At 37.9% G+C, this 21,759-nt stretch overlaps 1 protein-coding gene across 1 annotated transcript in view; it reads right to left on the reverse strand.

Moving 5' to 3' along the window:
• Positions 1 to 8,801: 8,801 nt before the first annotated feature.
• PMS1 (PMS1 homolog 1, mismatch repair system component) overlaps positions 8,802 to 21,759 on the reverse strand; it is a 41,434-nt gene continuing 28,476 nt past the window's right edge. The window contains exons 10-13 of the mRNA XM_085228822.1: positions 18,416 to 18,871; positions 17,740 to 17,870; positions 11,749 to 11,909; positions 8,802 to 9,233 (exon numbers count right to left, since the gene is read on the reverse strand). Of these exons, the coding sequence (XP_085084948.1) occupies positions 9,063 to 9,233; positions 11,749 to 11,909; positions 17,740 to 17,870; positions 18,416 to 18,871 (919 nt within the window). The 3' untranslated portion in view covers positions 8,802 to 9,062. The remainder of the gene's footprint in view (positions 9,234 to 11,748; positions 11,910 to 17,739; positions 17,871 to 18,415; positions 18,872 to 21,759) is intronic.

Consider the following 21,759-nt stretch of genomic DNA (forward strand, 5'->3'; position numbering starts at 1 on the left):
AAGAAAGGATAAAAGCTCTCACTGTGCTAAAGAAGTACCTCGATGCAGCACATAACTTGAATTTGATGTTTTCAAACTCCTTAGTTGAATGTCCAGCAGAATCTATATCAGAGTTATACCTTGTACCTACAAATTAGCAGGCTTGCCACCAGTGGAGCCAGAGCAGGTAACCATGGAAGAATTATCAATTGAGATTTCAACCCATAGACACCAATGCCTATTTGGACCACTAAATGCAATCTTGTTTTCCAGACAATGGAACAGCTACCTTTTCCAACACTAAATATGACAAAAAGTCATCATCTGAGTACAATTACAAACATTCTGATCGCAGAATTTTCCCTGTAAAAACACAGGAGAGCCAACGTACAAGAACATCTCTCATCTCTGCTGTCCTCTAAGCCAGCACCTTGTTGCTGGGATTACTACGACCCACATCTTTATGCACACGGTCAGCAAGACCAAAAGGTCACTATGGTTTTAATTTACTATTTGCTATAAAACTCGTATCGCAAGCAGACTTGGCATTCATTTCTCAGGTATTGCACATAACTTCAAGTCAACAAACGGCAAAGTTAGGTTACAAATCACTCAGTGCCAAGTCCTATTAGTAATTTCTGATCCAAACCAGCGCAAAGCTCACCTCCCCAGGTGTCACCACACCCTACATTGCACTTTCACAGAGACAGCTCTATAAAGATTAAGGTATTTTGCTAGGATCAAGTGAGCAAGACAAGACTGTTGGACAGCCATAGTCATAATATTCTCCTAAATGAGCAGAGCCTGCACACAATCCTTGTTATCATTTCACTTACAAATCTTTTTAATAAAGTCGTTTTAGTTCAAAATGTATTTCCTAAATTTCAAGGTTAATAACCGTGAGCATCAAAACCTCCTCAAAGAGTTTGCTGTGAGATGAATTTTAACTGGTCTATTCCCTTCTGCATATTGAGATTTTCAGAGATAATTTTATTCAGCTTGTAACTACCAGCACAAATGCTGATTCTAAATATATCTGCTGAACTCTAAATGACTTCTGTTTATAGAAATAGGACATAACAAGCCATTAAACGCTCCTTACAACAAACTGCCCTGTGCCAAAAAACTTGTTGCAAGTTTTTAAGTTAAGGACTTAGGCTGACAATGTTAAGAAAACTACTAAGACAGTTGTTATTGCAATATACTGTACCTTACAAGTCTTAGTTAAGAATTTTAGTTTTAATTCTGTATCCACACAGGCTTGCCAATAAAGAAAAAACCTGCTGGTGCTTGAGACCATCATTGCTTAGCGTGATTTAAGGAATCAGCACAACACTTTGTTGCTATACAGCATCCAGGTAAGTACAGAAGGATGAGGGCACACCTAGTAACAAAAGACTGCAAAGTTCTTGGTGACTCTTAGTACTATTTGTTCTAAAACTTCAGTCCAAAGGACTCTACAAGGAGTTCCTGATTAGGTGAGAGTTAAGCACAGCCAACTATTAGCCATTAAGTTCATGCTAATTAAACCCAAAAACCTGAAAGCAGAAGCTTAGCTGCAAGAATTGGGTTTTCTGTTCCCCCACCGCAACTCTGCCTCCAACTCAAGCTGCTGATGGTGTAGGAACTTCCATAACCTAACAGCAGTCAGTGCCCTTCTCAGCTTATAGAATCATTAAGGTTGGAAAAGATCTGCAAGACCGTCTCCCGCAAGCGTCCACCTACCACCAATACCGCCCCCTAAACCGTGGTCCTTCATATCACATCTACAGTAAAGTTTGCTAATAGTATAAAAGGCCGCAATTCTGAAAGGGTGGAGTCCACCTTATTGCTCTCTTGTAGTCGATGCAAAAATCGCATTTACTTATATGCAGATGTAGATGGAAACTGTCAGCTCAAATCCATGCTCTCTGAAGGAGCTGGCAGTCTTTTCACACGCTCAGAGGTGGGAGCAAACAGCAGAGTTACAGCTCTCTTAAGTGGCAACAGATCACAAGCAAATAGTTTTCAAATGCAACGTTTTAGGAGCAATAATGGCAGCTATCCTGTATAAAGGAGGATGCTACCTTGTGAGAGAGGTAACTGAAGCCCTCTGAAGAGGGAACATTTTCTAAGAACTAGTTTCACACGTCTGAGTAACTACAAACAGGTTCTTATAGTAACTTATACATACCTACGCTGTCAGGGAACAATAGAAATTTAACTGACTAAGTAAGAGTCAAACTCTGTTTGTTTTAAGTGAAGAAGAACAGAAATCCCACAGCACATTGCTTTGAAACAATCTATTTATTACTAGTCAGTTCTGGCCCAAAGTTTGACAAGAATCACTCCTCACAGCTGAAACCATTTGCCTTTCAACAACTACTTTACATGAAATAAACTCAAATTGTTTCCAAAAGGATTTTCCTTTACTTTCTCCAGAAGTTAGATGACAGGACTTACTCTAAACCTACTGAATGAATACAAGAGGGTTCCTCTTATTATTTAATCAAGACAAATTCTCTCAACTCTTCTTAAGACCACTCATTCACCTAGTAGAAGCAGTACCGGGCTAATAAGAACAGAGAAAAACATAACATCTTCATTATTTTATATCCTCTCAAATCATTTTATGACTGAGCATCTTTAAAATCCTCCAAAAATGAGTGCAAACTGCACTTCTACCAACGTCATTTTCTCACTGACGACCTGAGAAATGAACACTCCTATAAAATCACCTCTAGCGAAATGGTTGCTCCTCACACGAATATTCTAATTTGAACAGGCATTTTAAGTGTAGAGACATGAAATATCGGTGATTTAAAACAACTAAAAATGTTATGATCCAATTACTGCCGAGTTACTCCATGCATGAATGAACAAATTGACCTGAGTTTGAATACAGTATTTTAATAATGCAGCTGCCATATTCATTGGTCTCTACGTTTCCTGAAAGCTAATCTGCCAAATAAGTTAGAGTATTAATCTCCTGTGCTTCCGTTCTTGGAGTGCTGAGTTAATAATGCTCCACACTTCCATGTTATTTCTCTGAAATGTTGTTTTTTAGAAATATATATAACATACACAGATACCATAACTACAACATAAACACATTTTCATTTGAGGAACTATCCACTCTGAGGAGGTGAGTGGCAAGTACCCATTTCTGCACAACCTCAAGTCAATTTAGGCACTGACTTTTAAATACTTGTTTTAGCTACACGTGGTGTCTGCAGTTGTGAGTTATTTTTTCCAATAAGCCGTCAAAATCATAGTCGTTCTGTACTTCAAAACCTCAGTAACATGACACATCTGTCTCAAGGCATACAGAAAATAAACTAGGGTTGAAGCTATTTTCACACCAAACAAAAATTTCCATGAGCTACTTAAAAGCCTCATTTGTACCACCTTATGAGTGCAGCTCCAATATGCAGTGATTTGAAGTGCTGGATCTGATTGAGTCTGCTCTGGCAAAGCTTTACCCACGATGCCAAGCAACAAAGGAGAGTGAAATTACCAAGAAAGAAAAAACCATTCAAAAATTCAAAATTCAAGGTTGTTTTGGCTGAGTAATTCCAACAGAATCAACAGTAAGTAAAATTACTGATGTGCAAAAAGATATGCCATCAATTGATAAAAATTATGGTACCATTGGATAAACATTCACATCAGATACGTAGATAATTAAAAACCCCTAAGAATTCTGTAGCTGCAGATGACAGCACTATTACAGTTAATATTTAATCATGAGATTGTGAGAATGTTCAGTAGTGGGGGACAGGATTAACATATTGCTTTAAAACATTCCATTACTTTCTGCATCTGTTTACTGATAATAAAAGAAACAGCTGTTCTAAATGTAACATTAACAGGTGTAAACCATTCATTTGAGATTTTAAAACAATAATTCTAATCTATTTCCTCTTTAGCTATTTTGAAATGACATTACGAGCACCCCTCCTATTAGCTTACACAATTAACTAGTAATTGTTTAAACTCTTCTCATGTCCGCAAAACATATACATGTGGAGTTAGCTTCCTTCTCGTTTTGTGCTAAAGGCTCTGTTCTTATGCAGCGCACATCCTGAACTAATTCACCAGATGTGTTCCATAAAATGTTTGGTCACACTATTCAGCAGCTTTCCTTTAGCAACTGTTCTATATCAAATTTACTGTAAAAAAAGCATCATAATTATGAAGTAACACTGTATCAAATTCACAGACCTAATACCTCACTATGCGTAGTTAAACTATGAATGATAATTGAGCTTGAAATTGTATATTTACTTTAAATAAGTCCTCCAAATCATCTGCAACAATGTGTGCTTAATTCGAAGCCATTAACAAAAGATTTAACATTTCCACCTTTATACTCTTCATAATTTTAGATATGATACTCCGTGCTTAAGGGAAAGAGAAAGAGAAATTAAAAGCCACCTCTGGTAGGTTTCCATTTGAAACATTAAATGAACATCCCTTCATCTTATTATAGGTCTTAACCCAGTCTGCTAAGTGATGAATATAGAAGAAACAGATTTTTAAACTCTTCAATACTGCTATTGTAGCAAAACAAACAAACAAAAAGAAAACCAACAATGAAAAAAAACAAATGCAAAGCTATAGGTTTGCCTAAGAAACATGCACACAAAACCCAATCAACCAGAAACTAGGCCAGATTACAAAAGATACAACAATCTCTGAAGACCAAATATTAACAAACCTTTTCAAAAAAAAACAAAAAAACAAAAAACCCTGTTGACCTTGATGCTTACTTGCATGAAAGTAATACCAGTACATTTTTTTTTAATTTTCTTATAAAAACACAACAAAAACACTTGAAAACATGCAACTGAAGAATTATCAGCTGTGTAACTAGAGCGTTGTTTGAAGGTATTGATTCAATTGCTAGATACTTTCTGTATCATACTGAAATACAGAAAAGCCCATTTTAACAACATGTGTCATAGAATTTTCTACCAATTACTGGCTAAGTGCTCCTAAAATAAGTCACCATTCCCTGTGTTTTGCAGTTATTCTCTGCACTGGTACTGCTCATACTGAAAAAATGGAAACATGTATATCCATGGAAATAATCCAATCCCTTCACATGCACACTTCTTAACCAACAGGAAGCAGAAACTTCATTATTAAGACTCTTCAGACATTTAGCAAAGAAACAAGTAGAAGGTATTACTTTCATTGTGTGCTTATATTTACAAGCAGGAAATATTCTTCCTTCAGTAAGGTTCTCCTTTATTTAAAAATTGTTTAAGTATTTAAATATTGTTCATGGTTTCATATTAAGACACAACTTCTGAGAATTTGGGGGAGGTGGACACTAGAGCTGGAAGTGCACCAGCATAACCAGCCAAAAAACACCATACACACAGTCCTTCTGAGAAAAGAGGAAAGCTACAGTGAGCCAGATGATTAAAAAACCAAATAAACAAAAAAGCTTTAGCCTGGAAAGCCCTATGTTACTGGACAGGAAACGCTGCTACCTGCACTAGGCTGATTTGGGGAAGGGGAGAAGAGCACTCCATGAGAAGTTTCCCACATGGAAACACTTTGCCACACTGATGACTGGAAGGAGAGCAAGATGCTCCTTCATAACCAGCCCCAGAGCTGTCAGTTGACCATTTTGTTAGGCAAATTTACACAAGAATGGAATGCCAGCAGAGGGCAGTGCAAATATTGGAACTCCCCTGAGATGCCCAGAGAGGGGCAGGTCTGAGGTGCCCTGCCTGCTTCACTGCAACCTGTCCTGCTCCAGCTGATCCTTTAAGTTGAGAGCCTACTAGTAACCAAGCTTCTACACCTCTTTGAGTCTTTCACCTCTCAAGCATTTGTTCTTCCCTCCAGATAGGGAGCACAGTTCAGGGCTGCTGCCCACCAATACTCTTGGTGCTCTAAGGAGACCCTCACAGCCTGTCACATCACCCAAGGGCTAAAAGACACCAAAGGATAATAGGCCTTTCAACGCAAGAACCACTGCAACAAAAACACTGTTTGGCTTCTCCTAAACGATCTAAAGCCATCACCAACTTCCCCTCAGCACAGCATCAGAACAACTCCCCATTTTAACTCGCAGTGCCGCAGCCGCCATTACTGAGATGAGGTTCAGCCTCGTCCCCACAGCGCCATCCTGGAGCACTTACTGCCAGCACCCAGCCTCAGCACCCCACAAAGACTAAAAGAAGTTGACCAACTACCTCAGGGCAATATCACGAGGTACCTTCAGAGCAGAGAACAACCAGCCTGGTCAGGAAGGCAAGAAAGAAGCACACCTGCACTAAAGAAATGCCTGCTGCTCGTTTGTTGTCATGGCGACGGAGCCCAGCTCAGCACCTGTGCAGATGCTGGCCATATCAACTTACCACCCACCTCAGCAACTGTTAAACTCAGGAACTGCTATACAGGCTAATTGAGATTTATATTTATATATATATATCACTTATTGAGATTAACGCACATACAATTAATTACTCTTCCTAACTAATTAAAATCAGTGTACATATTCATTTAATTTCTAGGAGACTCCACTTGGTGATCCATTCTCTGGATTCACTTTGGCATTTCTCATGGCTAGGGCTGCTCTTTCAACACTTAACAGTTTGTTTCCAAACAAGGGTAAAAATAAACTGTAACCTTCCGCATCCACTGCCACACTGGGATCCTGTTTTCTCCTCAGAGCCAAGAGTCACATCTAATTCCTGTGCCTCCATACACCTACTCACTTTCACTCTGAAAATTCACATTTTCTGCAGTGAGTGGCATTTACAGATAACGTGTACCTAGTTTTCCACTCATGTTCTCGTTACAAATTAAAATACCTTGCTTGTACACTCTCTTGGTCCCTGCTCTGTTCTCCTCTGCCAGTCCTTGTCCTGCTGACCCCACCTTCTCTAATGACTTCCTGCCCACGGGGTTTGTCTTCAGTGTGAGTATAACCAGTTATGCAGTGTACTGCTAGTCCTTTGATGGGGCTCTTAACTCTCTCTTTCAAGTCATCCCAACACACCAAAACCTGTTAAGATCTTTCACAGCTGGGAAACATAATGCTAAACCAAAAGAAAGGTGGCAGCTGCTTGATCACCCCAGGTTTTGGATGCATGATCCTCTTGCTGGTTTTTCAGTCAAGCACATCAACCCCATGCCTTCTGCAGGTGTCTCCAGGCCAGGATATTCATAGCTATGTCTTAAGACTCCCTCAGCTTGACAGCAGGTATCAAACCTTCCCCAGAAAGAGACTACTGCTTTCCCCTTTACACTTAATTACTTCTCTTGAAGGCTCTCATTGCCTAGTTTTTCAGCTGTTCTCAAACTAACATACGACAGGTGCATGAGAGGTAGGGAGCAGCAAAAGAGGAACTCACATATTCCTTCTGCTCATATTCTCACTAAGATGGCAATAGGAAGGGAGTACCTTGTTTGTTACTGCACTTCTGCTGTTGCAGTTGTACTATCCTCCCATCTATCAGGGGAGGTAATAAATACTACTTGCTGTTGCTTCGTTCATTAGTTCATCGCTGTTTGGTACAGAGCAATATATCAGTAATTTACCTTTTCACAGTAAGCATTTCCTTCGCTGATACTCTGATATTCTTGTCCATAAACCAGTGTTTAATCAATGGATATACAGATAGTGTGTGTGTGTGTGTGTGTGTGTATGTATGTACGTACATTATACATATTAGCAGGAGCTTGACTAATAGATTTTATGTTGGAGAAATAAGAGAAAATCACTCACCCTGTCTTGGGCTCATGAAATAAACTCCTGATGGAGCAGATCTCCACAGAGCGATCTTTCTGCATTGGCAGTCGGCTCTTAAATGGGTCTAGGAGAGGTGGAGCCAGGCTCCACCCGTTCCTGCAGCACAGGTGAATTGCCTTCACCTGTGCTCCCATGGCTGACTCATTGCTTGCCTCAGGTGATCAATCAAAGGTTCAGGCCTTGATTCAGCAGCCCCATACAACCAGCTTAGATTCAGGCTTTTCAGCAACCTTTTAACCACTTACTTAGCAGCCACAGAAACACTGCAAAGTTAGGTTAACTCCCATACTTACACACTACTGAAATGTGCTGTGACAAAACAATTAGGGATATACACAAATTTACAGGTCATCTTTTTTGAAACTTTTAAACATACTCTTCCAGAAACATGTTGCAAAGAAGGCATAATCTAGTAAAATTATGGAAGTAGCCTACTGATTGAAATGTAGGAATAAACGCTACGTTATGGTAGAAACAGAATGAACAAGTTTACCACCGTCAGCAGCTCTTTATATAGCAGATTTCTCCCTAATTATGCCATCCTCTTCTCAACTGAGGACTATTTGCTTCCAAATGGCAAATGGTTTATGCATAGCATTGCACTATCACAGGTGTGTTGACATCTGCTTTCAGTGCTAACCTGTACTCTCAGGACTCTGATCTTTTAAATAATAAGCCAGTTTTCGTTAATCTTAAGTTTTAGCACTGTGCTGAACTTCTAAGAATCACAACTTTGCACCTGAAGGTTAGAAATAATTGGAGTTATTTGCATAGTTAATAGAAAAGCTTTTCAGAGATTGAACTCTAGGACTTCAATACTCACAAAATCTAACAGTTTACAGATAGAAATGCAACAACATAAGTATATGCCAATAACAACCATATATGGTAGGGCCACATTTAAATGCTTAAATAACTTACTGCTACCTGGCTTCCTTTAAAAATTAACATATCTTGTCATAGTGCAATAAATTTTGCCACGCTCTGTTGAGAGCAGCTTATAACCATATCTAAAAGATTCTGATATACTGATATTTTCTAAATCTGCAGTAGTGAGAAAAGCATCAAACCAGTTGAGAACATTTCTTTAATAAATTCTTTTAAAAAATAGTGGATCTTTTCTCTACAATATTAATTTATTTCCATTTCTCAAGTAGCATTTGAATTTAAATTAAAAAAAAAAATCAAGAAGGTGAACTTCGATAATGAAAAGTAACTATACAAAAGCTTCACACAAAACGTGCTGAAGTTACAGAATAACAATCAAAATTAAGCAAGAGAAATCTGATCCCAAACAAAATGTTCCATTTACTGAATAATTTCCTTGGAGTTATGGCTTGTTAACTTCTGGAATATCTGTTAAGTGATGAAAAAAAGGACGACCATGAACACAGCCTTTATTTTCCCTTCCAAGCTGTTGCTTCATCCTGTAAATTGTGTTTTCTACATCTTCTTTTGACAAATGTAAGGGCAGCTGCCGAGCTAAACGCACTGCTTCTCCCTGTGGAAAGGAAAAACAAAACAAAAAACCCAACAGTTTTAAAGTTCTGCTTTGTAATATGTTAACCTGGGGCTATCAGAAAGCATGAATTAAGCACTCACTGTTGAAAAGTCACTGTTTTCTTTTACATTTATATACTCTGAATCCCAGAAACACAAATTAAACTCTAAACATATCATACTGGTCATTTCATGCTCTTCTGTGACAGTCACACACAGCCTACTGGTTACGTTTGCACTTTTTCTGTTAGGGTCCCTGTGTTTCTGAATAGCTCAGTTTTTCTGTTGGTGACAGTACTGCCTGAAAAGATTTAGCAGTTCACAAGATGCATTCGACACCACAAAATTGTGAACTGGTATAAATTAAACAAATAGTTAAACAGAGTATTAAAAATACTATCGTGAAATATTAGGTCAATGCTGTATTAAATATATACTACATGCTATCATCTCACTGTACTAGAAATCAAAAGTGACAGCTAAACACTGCACTACTAGCAAATATCCTCAAAGAATCAGTAGACTCAAAATTAGTTTGTTTCCTGCTGTTATCTTAGGCTGTCATGCTTTCACAAGGCATGAAACCAACATTTATCATTTTTTAATATGAATCTTTTCAGCGGTTCCCTCCCAGCCCTCTCTTCCAAACAGAAAAACGATCACTGTGGACCATTCTCTACTTAGGAAGGCTTTTTCTTTGACCATTTCTCTCTTTTTGCTTCTGGGTTTGCCAGAAGATAGCCAAAGAAGAAGATATGCCGATTACTCCAACTTAGGACAGAAACTGCATCTTTGAACATGAAGTGATGGTAAAAAAAAAAATAATCCAGGGCTTACTTTTAAAATTTTTCTTTTTCACGAATGCAAGCCATATATTTTCCAGGGAATAAGCACTTTCCAGCTACTATTGCTGCTGAAAATTCTTTTGAACTGTTCCTCACAAGATGGCCAATTGCTTTTAATAATGCTTTGATAGTCTCTTGAGATACACCTTTACTGTACCTTCATACACACACACGCGCTCTCCTTTTAAACACTAGCATTCACGCAGATCGACTCCATCCCAACTTCACCTGACAGACAGGTATTTGTAAGTAGAGAACTTAAAGCTTCCACCTCCAAAGGAGGTTACATCCCTGTCTCAATGTTTAACTGACTCTTTCTTTAAGAGTACATGACAATAGCTCACCTGCTGCAAAGGCAGCTGTACATTTACTGACCCCAAAAAGCAGCAAAAGATTCGTATAATGAATGTTCAAAAGGTTAAGTACATATTCCATGTAAATGTCTGGGCCTCACTATGTACCCTAATTCAGAAAAACACATAGGCAAGAGCTTGTATAAAAACAAGCTTAACGTATACTTCGGTATTCTTTTGAACAGATATCTCAAGAACTGTGGCTTAAGATGGCATTAGTAAACTATCGAGAAATAAGATAAGAAATTATGGAAAATTACTTCTTTTAGTTATTCCAGCTCTTACTAGTACCATATTTATTAGCCATCTCTGTAAATTCATGCCTATTATTGTCTCTGGGCAGACAATTTTATCTACTGCATATCAAACATTAAAAAAAAAAAAAAAAAAGTAATTCTGGTTCCAACTGTTGCATAACAACATCTGAAAGAAAACAGCTTAAAGATTCTTTTAGTAAAGTACGGTTTCTCTGGCTGCTTGTGAATAGTGCTGGCTGCTGGTAAAGAACACATGGTTTCCTGCAAAACTTAGTCACTAGTGCCTTGAGTAGAGTGGACTTCTGAGACTGTCAGTTGTCAGCATGCGCTGCCCTTAACTTCAGAAGTTATTGATGCTAACTAAATACAAACATTTGCAGAAGCATATGGGTTTCACTACATGTGAGACTTCATTTTTTCACTTCAATGTCTTAATTCCAGTGACAGCTTGCTTTTTTGGCAAAGAAGATTCCCTTTGTCTCTTATCCCTTTCTGGAATGAATCATAGGAATTATTCTTCGTCAAGTGGAAATGGTGCACTTTCTGCTTTTCAGGACATGCAACTCTTTGAGGTTCACACAAGAATTAAGTTTCCGTCAATGCTTACTCTTCATAAACTAATAACTTAAATCATGTTATTATTCCTTCACGGATCTACTTAGGAGGGAATAAAAGGTTGATTACTGTTCTGGGTTCAACTGCATTGAAGAGCTTGAAAGCGATTTTATGACTTCTCTGTATTCTAACAAGGAGAAATGCCTTTCCAGTATGAAAACTGCATATGCAGAAAAACCCTGTGAGCATAAACTCTCAGCATGTATTAGATTACAATGGATGACTGTTTTGTGGCATGTCTGATGGAAGTATTTTGGTAAGCAATGCAGAGCCCATAGACCTCAGCGAGGACCTGGCATTCTCCTTTTCTAAAGTAACTTCTGTTCAGACAAGAACTACATTAATTAAAACGGAAAATTGAAAAAAAGAATCTCAAGCTTCAAGATTTTAAAGACTTGCTATGAGCTTAGCTAGCCAATCTTTACAAGTAAATTGTTATGTCTTACCTCCAAGTAGTTTATCACTTTGAGAGGTCTGCATTCATATACTTCCTTTGCATTTCTATTAACTACTGCATTCAGAATTTCTTTCAAATCAGAAACACCGTAATAGGACAGACAATTAGCCATTCCTTCTATTTCCATATGGCTTTCTGTAGCTGAAGCACCTGAAAATACAAAAAATAAAACAGCTTTGATTTCCACTCTGGAGCAATTCAGAGAAAGTTAAATGGATCTAAAATGGCTTAATAGATTAGTACAATGAATTCAATGCAATTAGGAAACCTTTTTTACTTCTCCTCTGAGAAGTATTTCTTTGTTCAAGGTTTCAAAATGATGGTTTGTCCATATTGACATCACAAGCCTATCAGGTCAATTTAATTCAAATCCTAGCTGGTGCTGTTGAAATGCTTAAAACCTTCTGCAGCATTTCCAGCTTTGAGCATAGCTTTAATTAAAGCTTCTATAGCTTTGATTAAAACATACGTTAAATTAAATTAGAAGCTTATAATAAAATACAATTTAATTTGAAAATAATTAAAACAATGTTGGCCCTATTTTCTCCGCAACTGGTTTAAACATCTGTACAGTTCAATTTCCATCATAACAAATTCAACTTCTACTAAAACAAAAAGCACTGCAGAGAAAGATCTGAAGCCTGCATATCTAAAGTCTCGATGACAGACTTCATATACACTCACGTGACACCACTACAATTTAAAATGAGATTAAATCCTCCCTTTGTTTTGGCTTAAGGTGGGAAAATCACATACATTCAGCCTGGATCATGAACGACTTTGTGAAGTCAAAGAAGGAGGAAACAAACAGACTGGTATAATCTGGACTAAACTAAAGAACTGCAACAAGGGATCGTTGATATTCCTAATAATACACAAGCTATAGCACTAGAAGTATCTGGAGATTTTAGACATTATACAAAAATATACATACAATGTAAGTCAAGACAATGTATCAGCTATTGCAATTACACCGTTATTATCCACGACTGGTCATTGTTAATGTGACAGTAATTAAATGAGATTGTAGATGAACAGAAGGACTGTATAGTTTAAAAAAAAGTTGTCTAAATATGGGTATGTCAGAAAGGTAAATAATGCTGATGGAGTTCTTCAGGCTTTGTGGCAAGAGATATTTTGATCAGAATGGGAATTTGACACAAGGAACTAAGAATCACATAATCTCATTCCAGCAACGTATTTAGCACCACTTCAAATTTGGAACTTGACTTCCTTTTTCATCCAGTATTGTTGTCATCCTCTTCCTCAAGCTGTCTTTCCCTAATCTTAGCTAGTAAAGCCCGACATTTTTACGCACTGCTGTGAGCCTGCAATCAGAACCAGCTGAAAGCAACACTACTGAAAGTTGGCCAATTTTTAAAGACGAGGTAGGATCACACACAACGCCAGTATTTCTCCATAAGAAAGGCTGCAAGAGACCGCAGCAAAGATAATCTGTTCTTAATCTCCTTCACCACTTCTCTTCATTTTTATGCAATTTTTGTTTTAATTTAAGTAAGACTAACCTTGTGTTGCCGTTTCAGATCACTTGCTTACGCTAATCTCTCTGCAATAACAGCACATCCTACCTCACAGCTTTTCAATAATTTGCAATATAGGCTACCAAATGCAGGACACAGACCTTCGTTGCATTTAAGATTTTCAGCTAAAAAGTTTGAATCCCCAGAGCTACCCTTAAAATTTCACGACAATCAGATTCTGGACTTGCAAAGCAAATTTTTGCAAACGCAGAAAACCAGTCAGACATGCTTCCTAATGAGACTGCTTGGAACTCACAGGTTTTACCAATAACAATTTCTCTGTATGTAAATTTTGACAGTCAGATTTAGCTTCACAATACTGTTCATTTATTTATGAGTCAAATCAGACTTTAGAGCACACCACGAGAACAAATACAAACTCTGAAGTCTCCTTCTCTGGTATCTTCTATTTCTCCCTTTCTGCTTACGTTCTTCAGACTGAGAAGTAGCGCACCGCATGCTGACTAACATATATTTATCTGCAAGTCTTTGCAGGAATTCAGACATTGGCAACGTTTGATGATATAAGCAGATGTCCAAACCTCAATATACTTGTAAATTTTTGACAAAATATACATTAAAATTTTTGAGTACTCAAACAGCAGTCTTCAAGCAGTTTCCATAGTGATTTCTGTGAAATGCTTTCCAACTTCCACGGAAAATATTTCAATGAACAAATAAACTAGTTTTCAACTGACTAAAAATGTGGATTTCTCATTGCTAAAAATTTCCCCTTTGTCTGTCCAAACAAAACATTCACAATCACCTTTGGATAATTCCTTTTCGATGGCCAGGAAAATTTGTTCTCTTCCAGCTGCCACCTAGATTAGGTGACACCATAAGACTACCTAGCTTACAGACTTTGATCAAAATCAAACTGAAGTAAAGTAGCAGCATGATTTTCCACCGGTTGTGTACAAGCAGCAGCTTGTATTACCAAAGGAGGCAGGTTGTTTGTCTGTTACAGCTCTTTGAAATCTTGTAAACACAGCCCTTGTATACGCGTAGTTTGGGTATGTGTATTCTATTAAGATTACAGCTCGACTCTAAAATTTTGCCTTAGTTCAAGGCACATAGATAAAAAAGGGTAAGACACGGTGCCAGTTCTCAGTTCATTTCCACCTAAGCATTTACACCTATCTCAAGTTTTCACAGAGGGAACAGATTTGTTGTGAACATCTGTATACCATAAATATGATAAGAAGAACTGGATGGAAAGTAATCCTTCTTACTTCCTGAAATGGTTCTCTGTACATAGCGACCACTGCAAGCTATAATCAGCAAACAAATGCCAGGAGGAACCCAGAAGTAAAAGCAGTGAGAGCATTCTCTCAAAGGCAGCATCACTTGAAGTCTCAGCAGGGCCAGAACATTGAGTGGGCGGGAGGGTGGTGAAGGAGGACTGGAGCTCAGCGTCACCACTTAAGAGGATCACAATTGGCATGTTCTACAAAGAAACCATTGATTTTGCCTAAGTGACATTTATGGCAAGAAACTTTTTCTGAGTTATTTCACAACATGTTTTTCACTGTCAGCTATCCAGAGAAAAATCTAGTTAAAAACTCTTTAGAGTGCTGAGTAATCAATATAGAGGGAACAAAGAAACAAAAATATTGGTCTACCAAACAAGACAACATGGCACATCCAATATCTAGAACACTTAAAACAGCTTTGGTTGCAATCACTCAAACCAAAGGTAAGCTACCTTCTCATTTTACAGCAAGAGAACATTGAAAGGACAGACGTAGCCATAAAAGAAACCATACCCAAGCATGGTCTGAAACTCCTGCACTCTTGGAGAAACTACTGTCCAAAGGCTGGACTCGTGAAAAAAGAAAATGTTGCCAGAAGTTCAATGACTTCCTAATAAAACGGTAGAACAAAATCAGACACAGAGTCCTTGTTAGGAAGAACAAGGGTATGAAGTTATCACAGGAGTTGAATCAAGTCTACATTAAGAAACAGCAATTAAAAGAAGATTTATGAGAGCTGACAAATTGGACAGTAATAGGGTTAAGGACCAACTGATGGCATCACAGACTTATTCAGAAATATTAATTAAAAGACTTGTTTGTTTGCAAGAAAATATTATTAGGGATACAACCGTCACATTCAAGTGCAAAGATAAAGAAAGGAAACCTTTGCTTGTAAAAAAAGAGAATTTCTGTATATTAATACATACTCAAGAAACAAAAGCCTGAAGCAACTTCAAGTTCAAAAACAACTGAGCGTCCTGTTCATAGGCTGTGTCTGAGTTAAACAAACAAAAAGCAAAAAACAAACCACAAGACAAAACAAAGGACACTGTAGAATGTTTAATGAAATGAACTTGCTCCCAAAGTTATCAAGTCCCACAGAATATTCAGGTGGAAGTTTTACATCAAGATTATACAAGGATATTTAAATTAAAGAACCTCAAACTACACAGACAAATTTTCCAGGACAGACAGTTAAGGAGCGTTGATAATTAATATTCATGTTTCTGAAAAAGAACTTTAATCAAGTGTTTGTAACAGAAGTAGATAGTAGTGCATTTCAGGGCTAAGTTTAAGGGAAAATAATAAGGAAAAGAAGAAAAAAAAAAGAGGAACTGATGAAGTATTAAGTAAAAATCCATAGGTCAGTTGGAAAAAATGGCTGGGTGAAATTCCATTTTTTCTGTCGGCATTTCTACCTTCATCTGCAATAACATGCTATAACAGAGGCTGTAACTGCCATAACATCATTAACAGAAGCTTATAAATATGACTGACAAGCCTCAAATGTTATTAATGTCTCATTCAAGTAGCTAAAATATAAGACTGTGACTAAGAACTGAAATAGATTACCATTCCTCAGATGTGCCGGCCATATAGTAACCATCAAGTCCTTGATTAAATGGTTCCTCAACCTGTATAGTGCACGTAAAACCAACAGAGCACTGTGTGTACTTTCATCAAACTACAAACTAAACAAGGACAAGGTTCCTCACGTGACTTCACTTACTTAATTTTATGCAGTTAGGGACGCAGGAAAATGATTATTATTTCCTGGTTACTACGCTGAGTCCTATAATGTTATATCATACAATTTCACTCTTGTACTACACAAACTATTTTAAAAGTAGTTTGCATTTTCCAGCTCCACAAGACTGCTCAGCAACTCTCTTCTCTTGTTATCTGGAAACACTCTTCAAAAATGTTAACAACAGATTTATTCACATCCAGCTTAGAAGGATGGGAAAAAATAGGAAGGTACGTGAGCAAAAAGGCCTCCAAAGCCTTCCTCCCGTATTTGTCTAGAGACAAGTTGTTGACCTGCTCAGTTTTTTATTTGCCTGACTGACAGCTTCTTAAGAGCTGTCTCTTACCACAAGTACTTGATTCCCTTAATGATTGAATCTAATTGCTTTCATGAGCACTTCTAGACAGCTCGTATTATTTATCGCAGGATTTAGCCACTCAGAAGGAAGCATCCTTGTTTTTGCTGTACATGGTTCAGAAAAGAAAATAGCTTAGGCTCTGTTCTTCCTAAGAGCCTGCCTCTGACAGAAGGAGTTACTGTACATCCCTTTTTGGTACCTACTCTTAAAAGATCCCATATGTTTGAGCAGATCTGTCATCACTGTACATATGCGGGGATCTGTAACACATGAAGCTATAGCATTTCTAACAGCTCTTATAGTGAACCTTTTTCTCTGAGCTGTCACAGCTAGGTACTGCCCCCAAGGAAGTTTGCTTTTCTTGGAATTCTGCTGGAGAAATCCTGCCGCTCAGAACTGATTCTGGGTGGGTTGCCTCTGGATTTCAAACAGCATCACTGTAAATTATTCTTCAGAAAAAAAATCTATAAGCACTTAATTTTTACTGCTAAGCTGAAAGAATCTCAGAGAGGAGACCAACCTCTATCAGAACAGCTGATGATCCTCTGACCCACTCTTTACTGGCCCCTTTGGGCATTGTGCTACAATCCTGATATGAAAGAAGGCCTGTAACCAGTTCCATCTCCTTATTGGACCTCCTCAGCTGCTGAACAGAAGAGGGACAATCAGCTGAAGCACTCGCTCACATAAGATTCTGCAATTAACTATCATCTTGGAAGAAGCTGCCTTGACTGCAGAAGTCTGATCAGTTTAATCATTCTGCCAGAATGGCAATTCAGCATTTTGAGAAAAGAAATAAAAATGTCATGAGATGTTTACGTGTAAAGAGGAGGTTATACCACCAGCTACATACACTTCCTTTTTTATTTATGTTTTCTGTTATCAGTTTCCATTAATCACTATTGTATATAGACGAATAAATCTCTGGCAAAGTAATATAATCTTAATGTTTAGGAAAACAGGATCTCGGTGCTTTCAATGATAATGGAATGCAGCATAACAAAATAGACGTCAATTAAATCATTAAATCAGAAGAAAAAAAGTTCAGTAAGACTAAAAGACATTAAAACCGTCATACCTTCTATCACTTTTATCTTGAAGCCATTTGCTACAAGCCTTGGATCTGACAAATAACTTGATCCATTTAACGTCTGGTAATCCTTCTGCATTTTGTGAAGAGCATCCATATAGTGAGATTCACCAAGAAGACTAGGAAAAAAAGCAACACCGCACAAACCAACACCCGAAGGGATAAAAAAAATCGTTAATTTTAAAATTAAAACTGCTCAGAAAAATACATTACAAATGTCAGATATCAAGAGTGATTATGATTTTGAAAAGTATTCAGGAAAAAAAGCAGTCTTTTTAAAGAAGAAATACAGAATATCAACTATTTACATATCTTACAGAATGACCAAGTTTAGACAAATAGTAATAATTATGTCAGCCATTCCATAATCCATGGGGAAAGTCAGCTAGAGTGAAGCTGTGACAATGTCGAGCATTCACTTCCCCCCTCTGGGAGAAGACATTTGTCTTCACTACATTTCCAAGTGTACTCATTTCTACTGGAAAATGACCAGACTTGCTCATTATTTGTTCTTTTGTTAATCTGTAAGAGCATATTTTTATGTTTTGTACACTTAGAGATTCAAAGATTCATAGTCACAGAATTCGTGAACAGGGCCTTACCAGCCTACTCTAAGTAATTATAAATAACGAAAAGTACAATTTTTTCCTTATTTGTACTCTACCTGTCTGATAACACAACTGGCTCGTCCAGTTTCTCTACTGGAAGCATATGGTTCATCAGCAATCTTTTACGCAGCAGGGCTTCTTCCAATCTGTATGGATTCAGCAACATTAGCTTTTTTTCAGTAGCAAGTATCCAGATATCAGGAAAACTCTGGCGACGGATCAGGCAAAGCTCATGTTTATCCGAATCACTCTTCTCATGCCTCTGAAACTGAGGTCTACAGGAACTCAGAGAAAAAGGCACTGTAACAACTTTCACAGGCTGAATACACTTTGATTTCTTATCAATTCGAAAATGCAACATGTTGTCAAGCTTCTGCTGGTTGGGTGGAGGAGTCTTCAGCCTGGGCTTCTGTTTTTCTGTCTCCTTTACAGGTCTGTTTGCTGCTTCCTGCATGGCTTTGCTAGCCTCTCTGTTGTACCGCTCCAGGTCTCTAGCAGCTTTTATTTCATACCTTAAAAAAGAGAAGAAATGATTTGAACTAATCAAGAAATCACAGACTGCAACCGCTAACACACGAAACCAAAAGACAAGGCAACTACTCCTAGCAAGGTAAGAACTCCCATGGGTCACTCAAGTAGCCACATCAGTACACTTTCCACTATGACTGGGGTGGAAAAGAGATCAGGGACTGTACACCTACACCTCTACCCAGTGAGGATGATGAGTTTGAAATTTTCCTTCATTATGACAGCCAGGAAAATTTGAATTGTTGAAGGGGGATACATAAACTTCATTGTACAATCAACTACAACAGATTGTCTTCAACCTCAATCCCAGAACTGTGTTTAACTTGAATTTGCAGTGAGACATGTCGTTTCAGAAGTTTTGTCACAGGCACATCCAATCCTATTCACAAGGCCGCTTGAGCTTCCAGAGCTCTGCAAATTTCAAGTGGAGTCCTCGCATTTAACTACGAGTTTGGAGGTTAAATAATTTCATAAGCCTTGGGCTTTATTTAAGGTAAAGAAGCACACTGACTTCAAATAAGATCAGCCACATGAATAAAAAGCATTCAAATCCAGAGTAGATATGATTATCACAGAATTCTAAATAATAAACTTTCAGATTTTTCAAAAAGTGACTTGATAATGAGCCATTCTAAATGCTGTCTTGATAGTTAAATCACTATACATACTAAAGCTCTAAAACCTGAAGGGATTCTTAATGAGCCTGTAAACATCAAGATGATAGCTAAAGCTTTATAGATGGTTTATGCTCACCTCCTACGTATGAGCCTCACTTTTTTGAAGGACAAAGGAGCAATGTGCTACCTCCTCCTTTTGCACTGATTTGATACTCCACATTCTGTCAGGTTATTCGTACCAATCTGACCTCCAATAAAAGGCAGCGCTATCATACGTAAGTATTGGAAATAAATATTTTAACTAGTCATATTTATTTATTGCTACTTGCTGGAACAGTTTGATTCAATTATGTGTATGCGTGCTGGAAAATTAAGGTCAACAAAAAGGTCACCATTTGCAATTAATTATGATGTGCTAGCATTCACATATGGTACCAATATTTAGTTAACTAAAAAAAGTCAGCTCAAATAGTTTCTTGCAATAAATCATGTCCTAGAAAATATGGAGTAAACGCTAAGACAAAAAACATCTGCTCCTTTTAAAATGTATCGATGAAATCACTTGACCAGAACTTTTTCTAATACAGAATACATTCATACTATTGACCAGATCAATAAATACTCTGTTTTGAACAGACACATTTGGAACACGTGACAATATTTAACTACAAGAGTACTGGTAAAGATCATCCAGAACCAAAACAATTCCAAAGTAAGTCCCACATGCTTTCATTTTAGGCCACCACCAGAAAAATTCTAATCTCGCAAGATCTGACTGCGAGGGTTTTGCCTAACTAATATACAAAAATAACACAAGGTCTCTCAGACTGTTACACTGCGTAGACAAATAAAACAGAATAAATCTGAATTTGTCTATTTGGAGTAACTTCTGAGCAGCAATTGTCACTTGCACTGACTTAGACAAGCTGAGAAAAGAGGCATCACATTCTGAACGTAATACCTCTCAGCTTCAGCCTCTTCATAATATGAAACCCAACCAACTCACCAATAACCAATAAACTCAACTACCATATCAAGTAAACGATACATTCTATTTCTGTGTTTCCTGTCTTTGTGAAGGGAAAAGGCAATTAAGGTTTTAGTTGCTTGTATCAGCTTTTCACTGTTTCCGAAATGCCTTGGTTCTAGGTGACTAGTGTACTTTCCTAAGAGTGAAAGGGTTAAAATACAGTGACAAACAATACTTTTTTAGAATTACTAATTGCTAACTTATTCCCCAACAGCTGCAAATAATGCAATCACAAAAGCCATGAGATGCATGAAAAACTTATGAGGCAACAAAAAAGTGCCAGACAGGAGCTAGCTATTGCTAGTCACTAATGAGAGTCCATGCGCCGCACACTCCCATCTGTCATCCGAAAGCAAAGGCCATGCTACCTAAAATGATATTTCTCCCAAGGTACAAATATACCTATGAAGCATTACCATACAGCACTGACAAGGTATTCTGTTAGCCCATGATAACGTGTGTATCTCCGGACCTCTCTTAGACCTTCAGGACATACGCTGCTGCTGCTGCCATTGCAGTCGCATGGAGTTCTCCCACTGCTACCTGAGCCTGATAAGCAAGAAATATTAAGGCCAGACACAAGCACAAGCTGTATTAAGAAAGAGCAGAGTGAGTATAAGAAATTAAATTCTGGCTTTGCAAAGCAAGGGGATAGGCAATGCTGCCAGTATGGACAGGCATGGAAGCTTTCCTCTTCTGTTACAACATAAAAACCACAAAATTTAACCTTCTGGTTGTGTAATAAGCGCTGGCTTGTTTTGAATAGGCTATTTCATGTAATTATGTGACATCTGTTGGTTGTGCTGCTCCCAAAAGGGATTTAAATTCATTTAGACCTGCTCGAGAAGCCACAGAGACAAACAGAAATGCCGAAGCCGAGCATATCTACTGTCACCTAAACATGGGACTTCGTAGCAGAAGGACAGAGGTCTAGAGCCCAGAAAAGTGATGTCTTGCCAGGAAGGCTGCCTGAACCTGGAGGCACAGTGGGAGCACGGCCCTTTGGCTGCCCTGTTCTATACACAGTTGTTGTTACCTCTAGGTGGCCCAATTCATCCAGAGTGTCTGGTAGGCAAAGACATGCTCTCTGGCAGACTTGGAACTTTGGGATTGTTGCCTTGAAGGAAAACTTAACAGCAGTCTCTTTACAGTTATTATTTTCTGGGGCTATTTTAAAAGATTGAAAGTGAAACAGAGACATACCAAAGCTGAAAAGCATTGATAC

The sequence above is a fragment of the Meleagris gallopavo genome, chromosome 7, assembly GCF_905368555.1.
Source record: "Meleagris gallopavo chromosome 7, MGAL_WU_HG_1.1, whole genome shotgun sequence".
In the NCBI taxonomy this organism is placed as follows: domain Eukaryota; kingdom Metazoa; phylum Chordata; class Aves; order Galliformes; family Phasianidae; genus Meleagris; species Meleagris gallopavo.